The 19,698-nt window shown below is 43.5% G+C and overlaps 1 protein-coding gene across 5 annotated transcripts in view; it reads left to right on the forward strand.

Moving 5' to 3' along the window:
* The window catches only part of nphp4 (nephronophthisis 4), a 71,413-nt gene that overhangs the window by 38,254 nt on the left and 13,461 nt on the right, over positions 1-19,698 (forward strand). For all 5 annotated transcript variants that reach the window (XM_047040019.1, XM_047040017.1, XM_047040020.1 and 2 more), the window contains 9 exons: positions 307-495; positions 853-991; positions 3,494-3,546; positions 6,529-6,666; positions 8,812-8,963; positions 11,007-11,198; positions 13,671-13,858; positions 15,709-15,869; positions 16,345-16,528. In XM_047040019.1, coding sequence (XP_046895975.1) covers positions 307-495; positions 853-991; positions 3,494-3,546; positions 6,529-6,666; positions 8,812-8,963; positions 11,007-11,198; positions 13,671-13,858; positions 15,709-15,869; positions 16,345-16,528 — 1,396 coding nt within the window. The remainder of the gene's footprint in view (positions 1-306; positions 496-852; positions 992-3,493; positions 3,547-6,528; positions 6,667-8,811; positions 8,964-11,006; positions 11,199-13,670; positions 13,859-15,708; positions 15,870-16,344; positions 16,529-19,698) is intronic.

Here is a 19,698-nt window from a genome sequence, read left to right on the forward strand (position 1 = left end):
TAATTTTGGACATTTCAACACATCAACCATTTTCAGCTGTCCCTATGTCATTTAGCATATGGATCGAAATATAGTGACCTGGTCAGAGTTATCTTTGGAGCCATTTTGATGACATTGTAATTGAGGAAGATGAAAGTTGCTCCCAATCTGACACCACAAAACTAAACCTGTAAGGTTGTGTTGAAAGAGAGTGGTACATTTATGTCTGCTTTTAAGCCTAATCTCTGTTCCAGACACCTGTTCCATGACCAGTATAAACCTACTTTAAGAGGCGCCTTGTTTATTGTTGTTGTCTTGTGTGTCTAGGTGTCCCTAACCTCCACATCTAGAGCTGCCTTCATGCAGTGCCTTCGCTGGGGGGTGTGGTGCCCCTTTGATGAGTCCGGCGCATGGAAGGGAGACGATGTACATCTGGCCCTGCAGGGTGGCGCCGCACCTAACCCATGGGCCGCCATGGTCTACACAGAATCAGCCAAACCACAGAGCCCTGTCCAGGTAACACAGATATGAGGAGATACACATTCTCAAGCACGCACAAACAATGTACACACAGTGGCGTGCTCACGTTGACGACTCATTATACAGTATTTGTTTGTTGTCAAAGGCCAGATGGTTGTTTTGCCCTCAAGACACAGATCTTGAATGGATGTTTACCACAGACGTTTGGATGTCTTCTGAGGCCCTGATGAGGCAGACAATAACTTAACAAAATGTTCTCCATGCTCTACTGACTAAAGCTGCTAAATACTCCTTAAAATAGAGATGAGGGCAATTATTGTTTTTTTATTTTTTATTTTATTTTGCTCTGCAACCTTACATGTCTCTATCTCTCTTTTCCGTTGTTGTGATTAGGGAAGGGGAGAGAGAGATGTGGCCAGGTTCGGTCTGGTGTCGGGCTTGGAAAAGAAGATTCCCAGCCCATCTGTCTCTCCACACACCAAGCGAGAGAACACATTCAGACATAAGAAACCCCCCCCGTCACCTCTACCAGGTAAATCCCATCCTCCAGCCAGGTCCCTGTGTGTAGCGACAGCTTCAGTCCACAGGTCCAGTTCAGTATTGCATTGCTGTGCTCGCCATTCACGTCACGTGGAAGAAGTTATCATCAGCGGTTCATCTTTTCAGTTCAGATTCCACTTTGAAAGTACTTTCAATATCTGCTCTGTTGTTTGTTTTAAACAGTGGGAAGTGTGGCTCCGAGTGTTGTTATCGGACCGGGTAGTTCTTTTTCAGGTGCGCACGCAGCTGCTGTAACACCCAAGAGAAGGCTCCAAAGTTCCCACTGTCATCCATCACAACCACACTGGGCCTTGTGTATAATATCCCCCCCCCCTCCCCCCTTTCTGCAGTGTTATCTCAATAGTAACACCTGCTCTCTGCATGATTAGAATGTTCCATGATTGGGGTTTGGGGGGGATGAAGGGATGAACGTAGACAACCTATCTGGAGAAGACTTTGACCGCCTGGTATGGCCCCTTGATCTTGAACGAGCCTAACATTGGGATATCTTGCAGGCTTTTCATGCTCGCTCCCTTACACACACACACACACACACACACAAAAAACACAATATTTATTTTTCTCTTTCGTCTTGAAAGCAAGAGAGCCTTTGCTATCCTTCAAAAAAGCATAAATGTTTCATTGGCTGTGTATAGCTCATAAATTCAAAGGTGTAGGATATTAAAGTGCTTTATTACAGTGTGCATCATTATGTTTGATATCACTTCTTAAGGCAGGCGGACACTATATTTGATATACTGTGCCTCCTATAATATAATATACTTTTTTCTATATCAGGTTGAAACCTCAGTGGGCTTTCTGGTTAAATAAATAATTTTGATGTATCTGCCACACATACACTCAACTTTAACCAGTGACAAATATTATGTGTCATTATATGTATCTGGTGTTGAATCAAAAACTGATGGGCTTCCTCTTCTTATGATTAAACACAAGTAAACACTGCAGAGACACTCCATCCTGTTTTAACATCTCTGTGAGTACACTGTAGTCACATATTTGATGCTCTCCAATGTTGCTGGCAACTTATCTTTCCCAAGAAGGGTGGACTTGATTGGAGTTCCATCGGGATGGGTCTTCACAAAGTCTGTGTAATGGGAATTTAATCAGTGTTGAAGTGTCCACCAAATCCTTTTCTGAGCAAGTAGCCTAAGTGATTTTAGCGGCTAACTGGCTGCTTTTGAATGATATCATGAATCTCTGTCATTTGTTTGCTTTAAAGTGAGTGTGTGCGTGCGTGCATCTCAATAGAAAATAGACTAGATGCGCTCATTTACAGGCAGAGATGCAGTTCATGTCTTTTGAAGCCTGTGGCTGTATTCCTTGTCTCAGACAACCAGAGATCAAAAGCAGAAAAAAGCACATTATATTCCCAACCCTGGAGCCAGTTATTTGTAAATAGGAAAGGACAACACTAACAGACTCGTACATTTTTAGTACGGCTCCTTAGTTCATTTATGATAGATATTAAAAGTATTCCATATGTTCACAACATATTATTATGAATATATTTTCATAAATCAATCCTTCAGCCAGAGATATCTTGCTGTTTACTCGGCCCTTCCAATGGATAATGATAAACTAAGATGGAAAAGTCAGAAGGAATCTTGCTGTGTCCGCATCTAGGCTCATTAATAATCTTAATGGTACATTGCCTTCAAACATTTGCATATTTTTCCAAATCCAAATGTTATGTACCACGCACTCAATCCTTTTACTACTTCCCCATGCTGTCAGAAACTAATCTAGTCAATCTAGATAAACAGTCATTGCTTGTCTGTGCAGCTTGTAGTGCTGGAGCATTAAAGGAGCGCCATTGTAAAATGCCTGGCAAACAGGGTGCCACAGCCTGAGCAATGCCATAGGGCTTGTCTCTCCAGCACTATGTCCTGTCCATGCTCATTGTAGTCTGAGCAGATGGATTCTACATTAGGCCACCCTAGGCTACTGCAGCCTGTCATGAGAGAAAGAAAAGATGAAAGAAAGAGTTACTGAGTTCGATAGGATGAGTGCAAGAGACATGTATGATAGAGAGGAACTTTTCATTTTACCATCGCTATGACTACCAATGCAGTTGCTAATGTTGCATCAGACTTGAAGGGCACTGGCTGGGTCTCCATCTGACACATCAGAGCTGGCTCTAGATTCATCTGGTTGCACCATGTAGCATTGGAGCATAGATAGACCATACATAAACACATTGCATTTGGAACATTCTTTCCTTCAGAGGAAAGAGAGTTTCTATTACCAGGCACCTGTGATGTTCTATTATATGCCTAACCAGGCTGGGAAATTAACCTTGCAATGCACACTCCTGCAGCAGAGTGTTTCTCTGTTGTTAACTTTGGATTGTTGATATAATGAAGAAGAATTGTTTGTACTGTTGTAGTTAATGGGGGACATGTGCTGAATAGAAATTGTGATTGCAGATAGAGGGGATTGGATATGTGAGACCTGTCTTGTCTGTCTTCAGGTCCCAGACTCGCTCTTCAAGCCTCTCCCCCGTCACCACCTCAAGGCCCAGGGGTAAGACCTTGCTTCATTCAACATGAGCTTTTCATCGTTTTCCTTGTACCAAACAACCACAACATCGCCCATACAGAGAAATACCACCATGGAAGCAGCAATACCCTCTTAGATATAAAAAAAAATACGATGCCATCACAGCATTGGACCAAAAGACGACCTGTTTTTAACTTAGACACCAGCTCATGTGATTGACATAGTGTATGTATTCATTTCCTGCCTAAATACACACCACTGCAAACAGAATGACTCTTCGTGACCTGGTAAACAAATCCATGTTAAATGAATGCCAACAAGAGTTCAAAAAGACAAACTGCAGTCTCTATCCCAGTCTTAATTGTTCATCTCCTGAAAAAAACATGGTTGGAGGGCAGAACTGTGTCATCTCCGTTGCAGTGAGCAGATATGTGTGAAGTTAAGCGTGCATGTTTGCCTACACTGTTTATAGGGATCAGGTCTATCAAAATATCCTGGAGCATTACCATTATAGAGAATCTCCATTGTTGTGCGTGTGTGTATGTGTGTCTGGGGCTGGGCTGGGCTGGGCTCGGGCAGGCTGAGCTGTGGGGCGTGAGTGATGTCTCTCAGCCTGAGTGGGGCTGTCAGTAAAGGACCGGGCATTCTGATTGATGCAGCACTCTCCCAGGCTAAGGCCAGACACACACACACACACACACACATACACACACACACACACACACACACATACACACACACACATACATACCCCAAGTGGAGGAAAGGGATCACCTCAGTCTCATGTTAGATCTATGAGCCATAATGAGCCATGGTCTGCCATGCTGCCTCATGTGATGAAGCTGGTTGGCCTGGGGTAATGCTGGGAGCCTTGTAGCTGCAGCACCACAGTTGTTTGTCACATGGTGTATTGAACGCAGTCAGGTGCTTTTATCCAAAGTTGGATATGTTATTTCAAAGTTGGATAAAAACGTGTCACCTTTACTTTTCACCCACACAATCCCAAATGCACCCTAACACTCCAACTTTGTTCAGCAATCTCTTCTATTCTTTAGTGTGCTTTCTGGTCAATCTTTAGCTTTTTAAAACCAAAGAACAATTGAGACGCTTTTGAAGAAGAGATGCATAAAAGAGATTGATGCCTTTACAAATGTTGTTTGAAGTTGTAAATTAATACATATTTCAGTAAAATGCAGACAAGACTACAAATTAATTTATGATAATTATTATTACTCATGCTGTAAAAATAAAGCGCTTGGATTGCTTTGATCAAGGACACAAATTTACTTCAGGAAATGCACCTTTTATAGTTATCTCTATTACTTTCAAGTGATCTTTAATCAATGCACTATGACCAATCTGTGAACAAACTGTATTCTATCTTCTGTTTGCAAGCAATGTTGAATCTGACAACTTTGTTTCCCTGCATAATTTATCGATCCCTGACATTTTTGGTTCACATAGAGCGGAATGCTAAGATTCTTGTTATTTATAGCTAACATTTGGAGTGTTTGTTTTGTTTGCATGTTGAACATTGGGTCGTGTTTGTGTTGTATTGACTCTGTCTATTTCTGTATTTTGTTTCTGGCGAGGCGGGGAGGGTGGAGGGGCAGGGTGGATGGGGGGTTGTCGTCTGTTGCCTGCAATGCTCCTCCAACAGCACTCCCCCACCTCTCTTCTTCTCCTTCTCTCTCATTTTACGCATTCAATTATCACTCTATCATTACTATTCCTCACACTATACCCTCTTTTTCTCTGGTTTCTCTCTCTCTCCTAAACTCCTTAGTCTTTCTCCATCTTCCCCTCTGTCTCTCACCTTCTGTTTCTCTCACTTATTTTGAGACATATGATGAAGAAGACTCCACAGCAACTTCACACACACTCCCGTGGACACGCACACACACACATGGACACACACACACACACACACATGGACACACACACACACACACACATGGACACACACACACACACACACACAGTCTCACAGAGCGTCACCAAGACCTGCCACTGAGAGTGTGAAACACACAAGACACAAGGCCTCTCTCTCTAATAACAACACACACACACACACCAGGACAGCAGGCAGAGCAAGGCAATTAGTAACTGGCATTGTGGCTTCCTCGCTAGACTGGCTGCCAACTCTCTCGACTCAGCCTGTTTGCCCTGCCACATAATGGTTGAGACAACGCCAGTCATCTGCTCAGCACCATCATGCTCATTTGACTGTTGTACCAGACATCAAAGGAGAATGCCTTCCCTTCTATTCCAATCAATCAACCAACGGTATTGTTCTTAAAGAGCAAGGACTGTCACAAGACATTTACAATGCACAGAACATGTGGAATTGTGTGATCCTTATGAGTAGTGCGTCTATCACTCCCTAGTTTAAGAAAGGTCGAGTAGACTTGTCAGAGGCACATGCACTTCATGCAGCATCTTCATACAGTCAACTAGCTTTGGACAGCCCTGTCCTTCCCTGTCTTAAATCAAACATAGATATCTGGTCCCTGTGATGAGAACCCATACCTTTTGATATTAAATATCACATCACATTTACATTACATTTATGCATTTAGCAGACGCTTTTATCCAAAGCTACTTCCAAGAGAGAGCTTTACAAAAGAGCATAGGTCACTGATCATAACAACGAGGTAGTCCCAAACATTGCAAGCAGCCAAAACATGAAGCATACATTGTGAAAAACTAAACAATTGCCAAGGTAAGACCCATAAGAGCATGCAGTTATACAAGTTACTAATTAAAACATATCACATAATATATCAAAATGAATGAACAACATTTTTGTCACATATAGTGCATCTTAGGTAATATGGAGTCATCTTAGGTAATATGGAGTCTATTTGCATCTGTATAGGGCTTTTCAAATGCACCATAAGAAAATAAGGACATCATTGGACACAAAGCCATTGTTTTGTAGTGGAATGTACAGTATATGCCTCCTGTTGTTGATAATGGTTATTAATCCGCATTGTTTCTCTGCAGCTCTCATTGTCTCAGCTGGCAGCTACTTCACGCTACCCAACCATGAGCCACTCCAGCGCCGCGTCACCATGGCAACAACCGCTTTCCTCTGTGCTCTATCCTTCCCCGTTGGCAACGGCCCACCAGCTGTCACATGTCGTAAGATTCCACCCCCGTACCCTCTCCCACACATTATACACACACACAGGCATGCACACACATGCACACGCACACACAGACTCACATACAAGGAAACATGCAGATGCAAAAACACTTGCATGCTTGCCGTGTGACACAGGCATATCTGCACATCCACCCAACTCCAAGGACATGTAAACCAGAAATGAAAGGCTCTTTCGCCTTTCTAATATAGAGTATGTTCAGAAAAATACAGACAGAGAATACACAGACACGCGCACACACACACACACACACACACACAAAAGATTAATAATTGTAGACCAAACTCCACTCTGCATTGAAGGTGTTTCCATCTTCTAAATCACAAGAAATATATTCTTTGACTTCTTTTCAAATCAATGTGTAAAGGCTGGGCCAATTTTCTCAAGGTATCCAATTCTTTAAAACCTCTGGTTTACCCTCTGGAAAAATATTTAATCAGTCAATTAAGGGATGTTTCTATAAAGCATTACATGAAAACACTACAAATGCACATACACACTCTTAAGCCGGTTTTGCATTCAATATATACCTGTGCTAGATACTGTACTGTCTAACGATGTCCTTGGAATGTACAGAATTAAATAATCTATGAGAAAATACAAGCAAAGCAGAGAACAACATAAAAAGGCAGAAAACATTTTGTAACGTGTTATATTTCAATTATTGCAAACCCTTCAAGGCGGTTGTGCAGCTAAGGGAAGCTGGAACCCATAACTTCACAATAACGTGTGGTGTTGAATAAGATGTTGAATAATTTCCTGAAACCACACGAGGGTAACCTCTTCCTCACAGCTTGTGGGTGTTTGTTGCTGAGAGCCAGCAGGAGTAGTCATGCTGCCTTGTCTTTGCTAATTTCACCTCACGCACCCACAAGGATGAGGGCCTCTGAAAGCCACCATGTGAATTCTATGTATAAGCCCTAGATGGTAAACTGTGAAAAGTGTACATTGTTCTCTACTATTGTTTCATTGCCAATATAGGCTTTTTCTTGCCATGCAGAATGTGTCGAAAGCTGTAATACATGTATTTTTGATTTAGATACCAATGAGATCATTCTTGAGTACAGAAGATAAACATACTGTACTGGGGGTGTAAAGCTATGATAAACAGCTCCCACTTAGTGATACCAAGTCAACAGGTCAAGGACATGGGAGTAATCTTCCTCTGTCCAATAAGTGGTAAAACACCTTTTATCGAAGATTCACTCACTGTACTGAAACTCTCTAGGAAAGAATATTAATATTTGACCTATAATATCGCTGTTAACAGTATGGACAGGTATAAAAAAAAAAATCTTCCCAGAACAACTGTCCTAGATGCATAACGCTCCACAAACACTCAATGTTTGCCATGTCATTCTTCCCACGGCAACACTATTCCTGGGACATTGGGGGTCATTTAAAGTGTAGCCATTTGCCTTTGGCAAAGAAACACTGAAGTGCCGCCCAGTGCACAGTACCTTTCCCCCTCAGGTTATTGCATAGGTCTTCATCATGAAGGAAATAGCATATGTTCTGTGTAGCGTGGTGACTTTGCGGTAGGTCGTTATAGACACGTTTGATGGAGGGTCTCATAATGCGCGGCCATGCGTCTTTGCCAATAGGTTCCCGCCACTGAACCATGTCATTCATCAAGACCAGCAGACAGGCGACTTGGTAATGACACTGTTACCTTGGTGTGGTTAATTATCAGAGTTAACATGTCCCCAGCATTGCATAAATCAGTTGTTCAGAGAGAAGTATTGCACTGAGATGTTTACATTGTATTCACTTAGACTCTTTTGTCCAGAGTGACACACAGAAACTACGGCATAATATCAAGTGCGTAGTTCTAACAGTATTTTGGCGGTTAGAGTTGGGGAACAGTCTGTGTTTACTAGCCACATCGCACTAACCACATCTCAGCTACCAAGCAGAGTGAACAAAAAAGAATATAACATAGCAAAAACAAAACATTTTCAATACCCCTCCAAACATTATGCTGTAGCCGAAATGCAGCTTTTATAACAAGGAGAGGGGTTAGTGGACTGTTTCTCAGTGCACAATATCTGGACGAGTCTGATAAGCCTTTCTCTATCTGTGCCCTTTTATCTTCATATCTGCCTGTGTGTCTTTGTGGCAGGCCGTTCCCGCCATCACCAACATCGGCCACCTGGAGGCCGACCTGACACGGTGCTCGTCCCCCGAGGGCCATGAGGATTGGGACCCGCTCCAGGAGCTTCCTTTCACCCCTGTCCATGCCCCCATCGTTGCCATGGGAACACACGTACCCAGGTGAGAGGGGTCCTGGTCACGGCCACTGGTTTCACACATCGTCTCAGCACCACTTTAGGTGTTTCCCGGAATGCCTGGAGGCTATTGGCCGGAACTAGATATGACAAGGTGTCTGGGCATGTGCCAGTGTGTTGTATAAACCACAGGAGAGATAACAGACACTGTTATATTGATCTTTTTCCATGTTTTATTTGGGTTTAAGGTTAGATCTGATATCAATCTTGGATCACAGCAACTGTGAGTGTTTTTCCATGATTAAGGTGCACAGCCAGGTGTTTTGCAGCTACAGTAGGATAATTGCTCCCATTGATCGCTCCTTGCCATTAGATTTGGCCAGTATTTGTAAGCAAAGCCGTGATAACTCATGTTTGGTAAAAGGCCACGTGAGTGGTTGCCAACCAACACAGTGTCTGCGAACATGCTTTTAACACACTCCTGTTTTATCTGGTCGTGTTATCCCAGTGCAAAGGGTTATGGGTCCTCCATTACACCAAAAACCTATATTGTCTACTACTGTAGCTGCAGAGAGATCGATTGGGCACCTAATTGGTGCTATGTGCAGTGGCTGTTATATGGATGTGGGAGTGGAAGAGGAAAATGGGAGCCAATTTAATGGAATGTGACACGTTTGTTCAAAACTTAGGCCTAATATTGAGCAATTGTATTTTTTACAGACTGGCTTGGTGTTTTGTCTTTTATTGTTCTTTCAATCGGCTATGAGCAACAGCTGCCGCTGAGAATATATATTTAAATTTCCCATATCAAAACACACTTGCACTGTGTGTCTCGCAGTATTATATAATATGTAATAGAATATTATATCAAGTCATAATAATGTTATTCTGTTGCAAAGGGGGTACCAAATGATTCTCTGTGATATGGCATTCAGTTAGTGGCACACTCACAAACAAGCCGTGGCCTTATTAACACTGTCTGAGGAAAAGAAAAAGATGGTGTTGAGGCTTTTAACAGTCTCAAAGTCTGAGTCACAAATGTGTTGCTGAACTGGACAGTTTGAAAACACATATCTTTTTTTGTTATGTCTTCTTCAAAATGACCTACTTATTAAAGCAGAAGAACAGTGAACTCTTAGAACTTTAATTTAATTCAAATCATGCAGAGTATCTGAATGAACTCCTTTGAAAATAAAAATGGGGGCTTGAATATTAATCCAATCGGAATGAATTAAGATAATACTTTTGGAGGGGGAGACAGAAGTGTGAAATTGATATAGCCAAGTAAAATTCACTCATTTGATAATGTCTTTGGTGTTCTTTTCTGAAAAATCCAAACTGCAATTACTTTGGTGAAAGCTCAATATTCACATTACATTTCACATAATTATACTCTATAATTTGGCATGTTGATCCGCATTTGACATTGAGTATGATATTATTTTCGTCAACTTTCGCCCGTGAGACATAAATATACTTTGTTTCTTATTATTATCATTTTGGTATTGAAAGTATAAGTAATGGCTGTTGCCATGGTTTGGGGAAACAGGTGGCCACTATGATGAGGAATAAACCCAGATTATTATTGAGGTTCCAAAGGCCTGTTATGGCACCTGTTCCTGCCCAACTCTTATTTCGCTCCTGCTTACTGAGTGATGTGAACATAATTGCACCATATTTCGAGAGCAAACTGAAGTATCTAAAGTACATTCCAACTTGACTTGATGGACAGAAGGAAACACATTTAATTCAAGAAAATAAATTGAAAAGCAATCTGCTATGAAGATTACGGACAGTCCTAATGTGGTTGGATAGAATACTAATCTTGCTTCAATAATGAAGGTTAAGTTGTTATGGATATTGTTCCTGCTTGGTTGGAAATACAAATGGACTTTTATGAGTACAGTAATTGATTTTAGTAGGTGCGCTCTCTGTTTTAAATACAGGCAGAATCGTGGATACATACAATGGGTAGAGTTTGGGGATAACCAAAATATTTGTGTCATTTTTTGCCTTTTCAAAATGAAATTACACACAGCTGCTTTACTTTTCTATGCAAGTGTACTATTATTGTTTTCTTTTCTTTAAGCTCCTCTTCAAGAAGTTCACGGAGCTCCATGGCCCACATCTTCTCTGCAGGCTTCCCAGATATTGTGGACCGGAGCGGGCAGGTGGCTGAAGTCCTGGACCCGACAGAACCAGTCAACTTTGACCCCCAGCGAGAGGAAGCAGACTCCCTGCAGGGCAATCTGCTGGTGCTCCAGTTTCTGGCATTTTCCAGGTGAACCCGCCGTGTCTGGACGAGTTATGCACGAAGGCACTGTACACAACTGTTATGCAGGGTCTTTCTGTTGAAATTGATCGGAACCAGCAGATTTTTATAGCAAACTTTTTTTCTTTTTTTTACAATATATTTTTTGTTTTATTGGACTGTGACAGTTGGAGACAGACAGGGAATGTATGTGAGTGAGAGAGGGGAAGACATGCAGAAATTGCCGGAGACTGAATCGTATCCGGGCCACTGCATGTAGGCGGTACAGTACTTTGCACTTTAAACTTCCAGATGTTTCTAGAGGGGAATATAAATGTATTCTCTGTGAAGGTGAAGCCACAGACTGACTTCTTCTGTAAGAGTAGATGGTATCCTTTTTACATTTCCTGAAAACCTGACAGCCATGGACACAATGGGGCCTTGTGTTTTTGACATGCGACCTAGATGACAGTGATACCCTTGCAGTGGACCTAAAGACCTGCCTATCATCCTTAACTTGCATGTCTGCTCGTCCATATGGCTGACAGACACACCACATGCATACACATGCACACACACACGTACACACACAGACACACAATCATATTTTTCCTGTCACAGACATCACACAAGTCCTAGAGCTATACCCCTCTGTCAAACACCAAAACTCCAGGGCTACAAGCCGACAGATAGAGACACAGCCTCTTTGTTCCCTTTTATCTTGTCATCGGGCCTGCCGGCCGCCAGATAAAGGCAACAGGCATTTGTCATATTCATCATAGACAGCGACACTGGCAACAAAGTTCCGCTGTGCTGAGCTGATGGTACATGTCGTAGCTCGGCTTGGCAAGCACATAGTTAGAAACCCTGATGATAGTTTTCATGCTGCTTTAATGGTAAATGGACTGGACACTTTACAGATAGTTAATAGATAGAAAATTAGAGTGGATAGAATGCCTTGTCCACTTCTACTGAAACTGTAGCAGAGGGGTTTGATAGCCTGCTGTGTCAAGTAGCCTATCTTCTATTCCTTATCTGTGGACCATTGTCTGACTTTTCATTACTGGAGCTGAAACAACTTCAATTGCTCCCCCGCCCAATACACTTTCTTAACAGCAAATTGAAGACTCAAGGAATACCGGGACCTCAGTCTTGAGAACATAGGAGATGGAATTTTTACAGACAAAATGACATCATAAACATGACAAACGGTACGGCGGGCAGAGGCGCTGACACCTGCAGTGAGCAGGCGCTCAAAACGGCGGTGCAATTTCCACGTCTCTCTTGGGAGCTGTGATTATCAATCTCGTCTGTTTACTGAATGAATATTAATGACCATCCTGTGTAGACGCACGGCCGCTCGGATCTTTACCAAGGGAATATCAGCCCATGCGATTGACTTGGAGGTCAGACGTTGCTCTTAAATTCAACTCAAACTACTGGTTCTGAAACCCTGTTCGGGCATGGTGGGGCTCACAATGGCCCTCTAGTTTTTAAATGGTTTTCTCCCCCTCCTTATCTAATGCTTGGTGATTGATTGCTAATCTTCTCGTCATTGGGAAATAGAGAAGCAATCGTTTTTGTCCTAATCTTACTTCTGGTTAATTTATTCTGTGCGGATTTGAAAATGGATGGCTGAGAGTTTTGGGCCACCCACAGTTTGGAGTGCGCGTGTGTTCTGTGTGACTGTGTGTGTGAGTTAGAACAAGAGAGAAAAAGCGAGGGAGAGAAAGAGAGGGTCTAATGTTCTCAGTGGGTGGTTTTTGAATCAAATGGTAGAGAGAAATATTTGAGGTGACAGATCACAATTGCAAATTAATTGCAAATACCAAAATTAAACCCTAAAATAGACCTGGCTAGTTTTTATCTTGTAAGTATGTTTCTTGGAAAATACGACTATTGTTGACCTTTGAAATGAAACTATGTATATAATTCCCGGATTAGTGTATTTGGTTATACACCATTCAAGGTTTTTCAAGTTGTGGTTGTATTAACTAGAAGCCTTCTTCTCAAGGTTTTAGGAAGTTTATATGAAGGTAAAAAAAAAAAAAAAAAAAGGTTTTGATTTAGTCTATCTAATCACACTTCATTGGTGTTGTTAGTTAAAAGTACTCTAAAGCAGCCAATTGATATGGATGGGGTGTGCAATGACTGTTAGATTTGAGTTTCCAGGAACTGCTGAATTCAAATGATTAACTGAGGTGATTAACCCCCTTATTTAATGACATTTTGCAAATACCTTTATTGAATCATAAATGTGCGCCTCACATTTCAAATGGATTTTTCAATCAAAAAGATCACACTTAGCAGCATTAATGCCACTCCATCCGGACCATGCTATAAAACTGAATGACTTGCCCATGCCTGTGTATACATTATACATACACCATGACACCAGCATAACCTTTGCGTGTTGGAACCGCACAACACATCAATGCTTTTGAGTAGCCTTAATGAAAAGAGCCTTTATTTAATAGCAGTGTGTTTGTTTTTCCTAATCAGGATGAAGGAGTCTGGCGTGAGCCCAGACTGGCCGTCCTCCATCTACATTACCTTCCAGATCTACCGGTTCCCACCCACCACCACCCACCGGCTCAGCCTCCAGACCCCGGACCAGGCCCAGCACAATCCCAGAGACACACTCCCCTGTGTCCTGGCTGCAGTCAACCAGGATGGAACTGTCAATACTGGTAGGACAGAACAGAGAGGGACCCACCAGTGACTCATGGTGACTCAAGACTAGGACAGGTTTTAGCTGGTTGGTATCAAAGACAAGCCCTGGGGTCTTAGGAAGGCATGCTGATCATCCACCTTCTCTGACTAGATGACCTACTGGAAGTGTATGGAACTGTTTCTGTTTAGGTTGCATGTTGTTTACTCCCAGCGAGATAGGGCAAACATCTATCTATTGGATCTATATTTGTGTGAGGCTAAAACACTTCTCATTCAATCACGTTCCTCGCAGCTGATTGATGTCAAGTCTATTTGTGTAGGTCCTAATGAAATGGAAGAGATATTACAGCTACTGACGGAGCGTGATATTGAATGACCCCCATTCCCACACCCACCCTCTCCCCATTCCCAAGATTACACTCCTTTCCCTCCCCCTCTATCGTTCTCTCTGACTCTCTTCCCTTCCTCTCTTTCTCTATCATGCGGAGGAAGCCCACATTTTGCAGATGTGAGAGCAGCACAGCATGCTCATCAGCTTGCTTGTGTCTTACATATATTCCAACTCACTTACCTGCACCTTACCAGACCAGGGTCACCCTACCCCCCACTCTCCTATGCTCAACATCTTTTCACCTTGGATAAGCATTCCTAGGGCCAGCCAGATACCTGCTCCACAGATGTTTGTATGTGCTATACTTATGTGGACGATTATCTATTTTCAATGAGTGCTGTTTGAACCTGGGTTCACCCTCCCGCTGTAGACATACCAGTCTGCCCTCTGTTCTGAGCGAGGAGGCTGCTCTGTGCTGTGTGCACTAGTCTGCTATCCAGGCCTTTAGGTGGAAGCTCCTGTCTATCTGCTGTGAGATCCTCCCCTCACCCCGCTGTGTACATACCAGTCTCTGCACTCAGCTGTACGAAGAGTCAGCTGTGCTCCGTCTGCAGCCGGAGCTCCTGAAGCCGCCCCTCGCCCGCAGCCCAGGCCTGTCAGCTCCCCGCTTGTCAGCGCCGTGCCGGCACACAGGCTCTAGGCATGCTGGGAGAATTAATGGGCCGAGCAGAGAGAGCTAGTGGGGGGTGTGGAAGGATGGAAGGGGGTAGCGGCGGGTTAGAGGCTCCAGATATCAAGCCTGCACTCTCCCTTCCTCTCTGTCTCCCTCCCTCTCTGTCTCCCTCTCTGTCTGTCTCCCTCTCTGTCTCCCTCCTTCTCTGTCTCCCTCCCTCTCGGTCTCCCTTTCTCTGTCTCCCTCTCCCTCCCTCTCTGTCTCCCTCTCTGTCTCCCTCCTTCTCTGTCTCCCTCCCTCTCAGTCTCCCTCTCTCTGTCTCCTTCTCCCTCCCTCTCTGTCTCCCTTTCTCTCTCTTGGTGTTTTTTTTTCTTCTTTTCGCGCTTTCGTTCCGTCATTTTTCCTCTCTCTCTACCTTACTGTCTCTTCTCTCGCTCCCTGCCCCCATCCCTGCTGTAAATATGAAGCGTTGTGTGTGTGTGTGTGTGTGACATCCAAAAGGGGAAGGCCTGACACAGGCCACAGGGGGCTGTCTGGGTGCGTGCGTCACTGGGGATAATATGTGGCAGCTTCCGTTCTGTTTTTCTTTACTTTCTTTTTCTTTATATATATATAAACTCTCCATCCTTCAGGTTTGTCACCTGCCCTCATTATTTCACTGCTGCCTTGGCGCCCTGGCCCTCCTATTATTTAGTTGTAGGTTTAGGAGTGTGTATGATATGGATAAACCCTGGAGACACTTCCTGGATTAGTCAGTTCCATCGAGGATACATTTCTGTGTCCATCATCAGATAAACAGTGGTGCTATTTATGATTCAAAGCTACGTGGTAGGCTCAGTGGTTGTGTTTTGTCCATCCTCCAGATCCTCCGGGGCTGCAGCTCCAGTTCCCAGTGGACCAGGCCCTCCTGCAGCCTGGGGAGCGCAGCTGGTTCCTGCGCTACCTGGCCCTGGACACGCTCCAGCTGGACGTGTGGGACGCAGACTCGCTGCTCCTCATCGGCTCCGCAGGCATCGGGCTCAAGGTACTGGGCTGCCGACGTTAGGGTCCGGAGGGAGGGTTAAAATGACTGGCTGTGTTTACCTGCTCTTTGTCTCACAACCCTGTCAGACAAGTTATGAAACCTGGATGAAGCTACAAAGAGTATACTCACTCCATATTCTAAGTGCCCATTTTAATCTATATCTGGGGATTTGTTAGTTTTTGGCATTAGCCGTTTAGCGCCCTTTGTAGTATAACCATTTCCTTAAAAATGCCTTCTGAAGCATCAACAGCGGGCTTGCTGTAAAAACCCTCCGAGAAAGCCTGTTAAGTTGTAAATTGTTTATATCAGTACCAGCTGTTCTTTTGTTTATCTGGGTCCCCAGAAGCTGTTCATTAAGCAACAGCCACCCTGGCCTTCCCCTTCCGCTCTCCCTCAGTGACAGTTGCTTCTTGTTTCCTTGTCCCTTGGCCTTGTTCTGCGCCTGCAAACGCACCCCGGCGTCTCGGCTGTTTAGCATATGTTGCGTCAGGGCCGTGCGGCGGTCCAGGCCACCTACGAGCTGGAGGTCATCAACACGGAGTACGTCAGCGAGGAGGCCGTGGTGACGGGGGGGGACCTGACGGGGCGGAAGGGCGTGACCCCCATTAACGTCCTGACCGTGGTGAAGGGGAAGTTACACATGCGCATGGGCAACGTGGGTGAGTACAGCGTCTCACAAGGTTGCTACTTGGTGATGAACACTTCAGATGTTATAGAGAGATATATCAGAACTGTTCACTGGAGCCGAGGGCTGTAAACAATGGTGCTTGCCAAAATTAAATGGACAGAAACTGTTATCAATCAATCAAATGAACAGCACCCGCGAGAATAACGAGCGGCCTGCTAAAAGGATGCACCTGCAGCAGTGTTTTTCCACTGATCCCCACAGTGTAACTGCGTGTCCAGATATAGAGGTGGTTCACCAGACTACAGTAGTTCAGCTTGAACCCACACGTGGGTATCACCAGATAGAAACATAATATCTCCTTGTCTCTGTCTGTTATCCAATTTGGCTTTCTGCATCCCTCAGTGTTGATAGTGTTCTCCATCTCACTATTTATTGTTGGAAGATTATTCTCCCTCATATACATCACATATCATCATTGGGCCTCAAAGCCCAATTGAATCCCTATTGTTCGATGCAAAGCTTCTGCCTATCTCTTATCACCTAAAGTAGCGTTAGAGCACAGTGAGAAATTGGGAGCATCTGGCATGTAAATTCCAATCAAGACTTAGATATCCATCAGGCCCTGGCTGTGTCTTCCAGAGGACGACAGTTGGAATCAATTACACGGGGAAGAGAGTGCTGTGAGTTAACTGAACACTAGCAACCTTCTCTGTCCAGCTCTTCCTTCTTCTTCCCTCACTTCCTGTTCTCTCACTTCCTCTTCCTCGCTTTCTCAGTCGCTTCTCTCCCTCTTTTTCCCCTAGAGTACATGTCTCCTTCACACACACACACACATCTTTACATTCTCTCCTTAACCTTCTCTATCTCCTCTCTCCGTCTCCCTCTCATCAAGGCCTAATGAATCGCTGGTTCTATTTGTTCCTTGCTTAGGGATGTGATTAGTCTGTTTGACAAAGGGCTGCTGGAATTTACCCCCACTAAGACAGATGGAGGTGGATATTCTATTAGGGATGGTGGGCCTGTCTCTCCAGCCTCACATGCCACACAAGGGGTGCAGGAGCGATGATGTAAAGCCACATGGTTCAATTACTTGAGGAGTGTTACATTTACATTTTGGCTGTTTTGTCAGATATCTAAATGGCATTTCATCTGATGATTATTTCTAACTTCTGGATGGTTCTGCTGAATGGGATCCAGTCCAATGGCTACAACCAAGCCTGTAGCGAGGCTTTCTCTTTTCAAATGTTGAGTGTCGCAGTCGTGCGTGCAATTAATCATGTATTTTCATGGCTCCATTGGGAATTAGCCTTGATTGGAAAAAGAATGAGTGGCAGATATTTTCAAATGAAAAAATGAAATATCAAATGACACCTTTTAATTATAACCAGGGATTGACATGTAATAATGAAATAGCAAATATATATGCAGTCAAGTCTGCTCAATCATTACAAAACACCTATTATTCATTATCTGAGAGGCAACTTAAATTGAAAATCATTGTGGAACCAGTACATACATGGCACACACTACCTCCTCCTCTCACTGACTCACTTGGTTTTTCGCTCACTCACTTATTTACTCACTAACACCCTCTTTTACACAGACACACACATACACTAACACACACACAGAATTGTCCAAATTGGAGAGAAGACAGATTAGGGCCATCTCTTCAAAACTTCTCATCTGCACGAGCCCGATAAGCCCTGGAGACACTGTGCAAGATGAGAGAGCGGATTCCAGTCTAAAACCAACTGGCTGGAGCAAATATGGATAACTTTTTCTCCTCAAATATTTCTGTCAGGTGAATTAAGTGTTTCATGTGCTTGGCTGGAAGGGTATAGCCCCATATGTCTCACAATAAAGTTATATGCTATCACTTTTAAGGCTGAAGGCCCCACTCATCACCCCTTTCTTCCCAGGTGAGAATGAACGGGTGTATTTTGAAAGGTTGCTTGCCTGGAATGCAGTCTCTAATAGTCGAATAAGGTCTGTTTTGAAACCCCCTGTTACTGTTTCTATTTGTTTTGCCAGAGCGGTTTGTCGTGGGCTTAACCTCAAACAGAGCCTGTGGAGTGAAGAGAAAGGCATTGTGATGCAGCTAACAGCTAAGCTACTCAATAAATCTGATGGAGTTCAACCCCTCGGCTCTCTCTTTACAATTAGTCTTCCCACCATGGACAGCTTAGGGTGGCTGCTTCTACTGTTGTTGACAGGACTCCTCCTGGCCCTGCATGCTGAGTATGGACATACATCATATCACAGGGAGAACCTCTGTGCGTTCTTTCTCACTCTCGCTCGCTCTCTCTTTCTCTCTCTCTCTCTCTCTCTCTCTCTCTCTCTCTCTCTCTCGCTTTCCCTCGCTCTCCTTCTCGACAGCTAATTCTTTGATCAGACACTGTGTGCATCAGTGTCAAGTTGAATTATAAAGTTGTGATCCTTTGATGATCCTGATGGTAATCATTGCCATAGCGTGATTCATTTGCATGATTAATGAAGAGAAACCAGAACTGTCATAGTTTGCTCTGCAGTTTTCTACAAGGGTTGTTACTTGTCACCATGTTTCCATAGTACCCAAGAGACACATCAATCACAAGAGAACTTTTCTGCCAAAATAAAGCTTCTATTTAATACAATTCCTAATGATGCAATTTTGAAGGGGATCTGATTACTTTGTGATGGCATTGTTATCGATTTCCTATGTTTATGTTCTCTGTGGAAATATTGTCTCCAGTGGTAATATTCAGGACAGATGTGACATTTATATTGGGTGGAGTTCAGTCATTGGGGATAGGTGATGGATGGTTAAGGAAATGCGAAGGGAAATCTTCACCATTAATCTGCGTGCTGTTGTGCTGTCTGTGGCTGTTTGCATGGCAACCCCATGTCCCATTAGTCACGGGGCTGTGTGTATTATGGGTTGTTGATGACAGAGTTTGGCTCTAAGAGGACATGGAGAGGACTTTAAAAACCCTGCTACAACTCTCACAAGCCCAGTGAGATTTCACACCAGGCGTTAACAACCCTTAATTGCGATGCTTACACTTTATGAAGTATACTACAGCCTCAGTCTAGCTCTGTAATTAAAACGTGTCAGTTCGGGGTGTTGAAAAAGAAACTTTTCATGAAAAGCACGTACCCAAACTCCAATTGAATTTGTGAGGATCGTGGTAAAGAGAGCAATGTTCTAATTAATTCTGA

This window comes from Hypomesus transpacificus, chromosome 18, assembly GCF_021917145.1.
Source record: "Hypomesus transpacificus isolate Combined female chromosome 18, fHypTra1, whole genome shotgun sequence".
Taxonomy (NCBI): Eukaryota; Metazoa; Chordata; class Actinopteri; order Osmeriformes; family Osmeridae; genus Hypomesus; species Hypomesus transpacificus.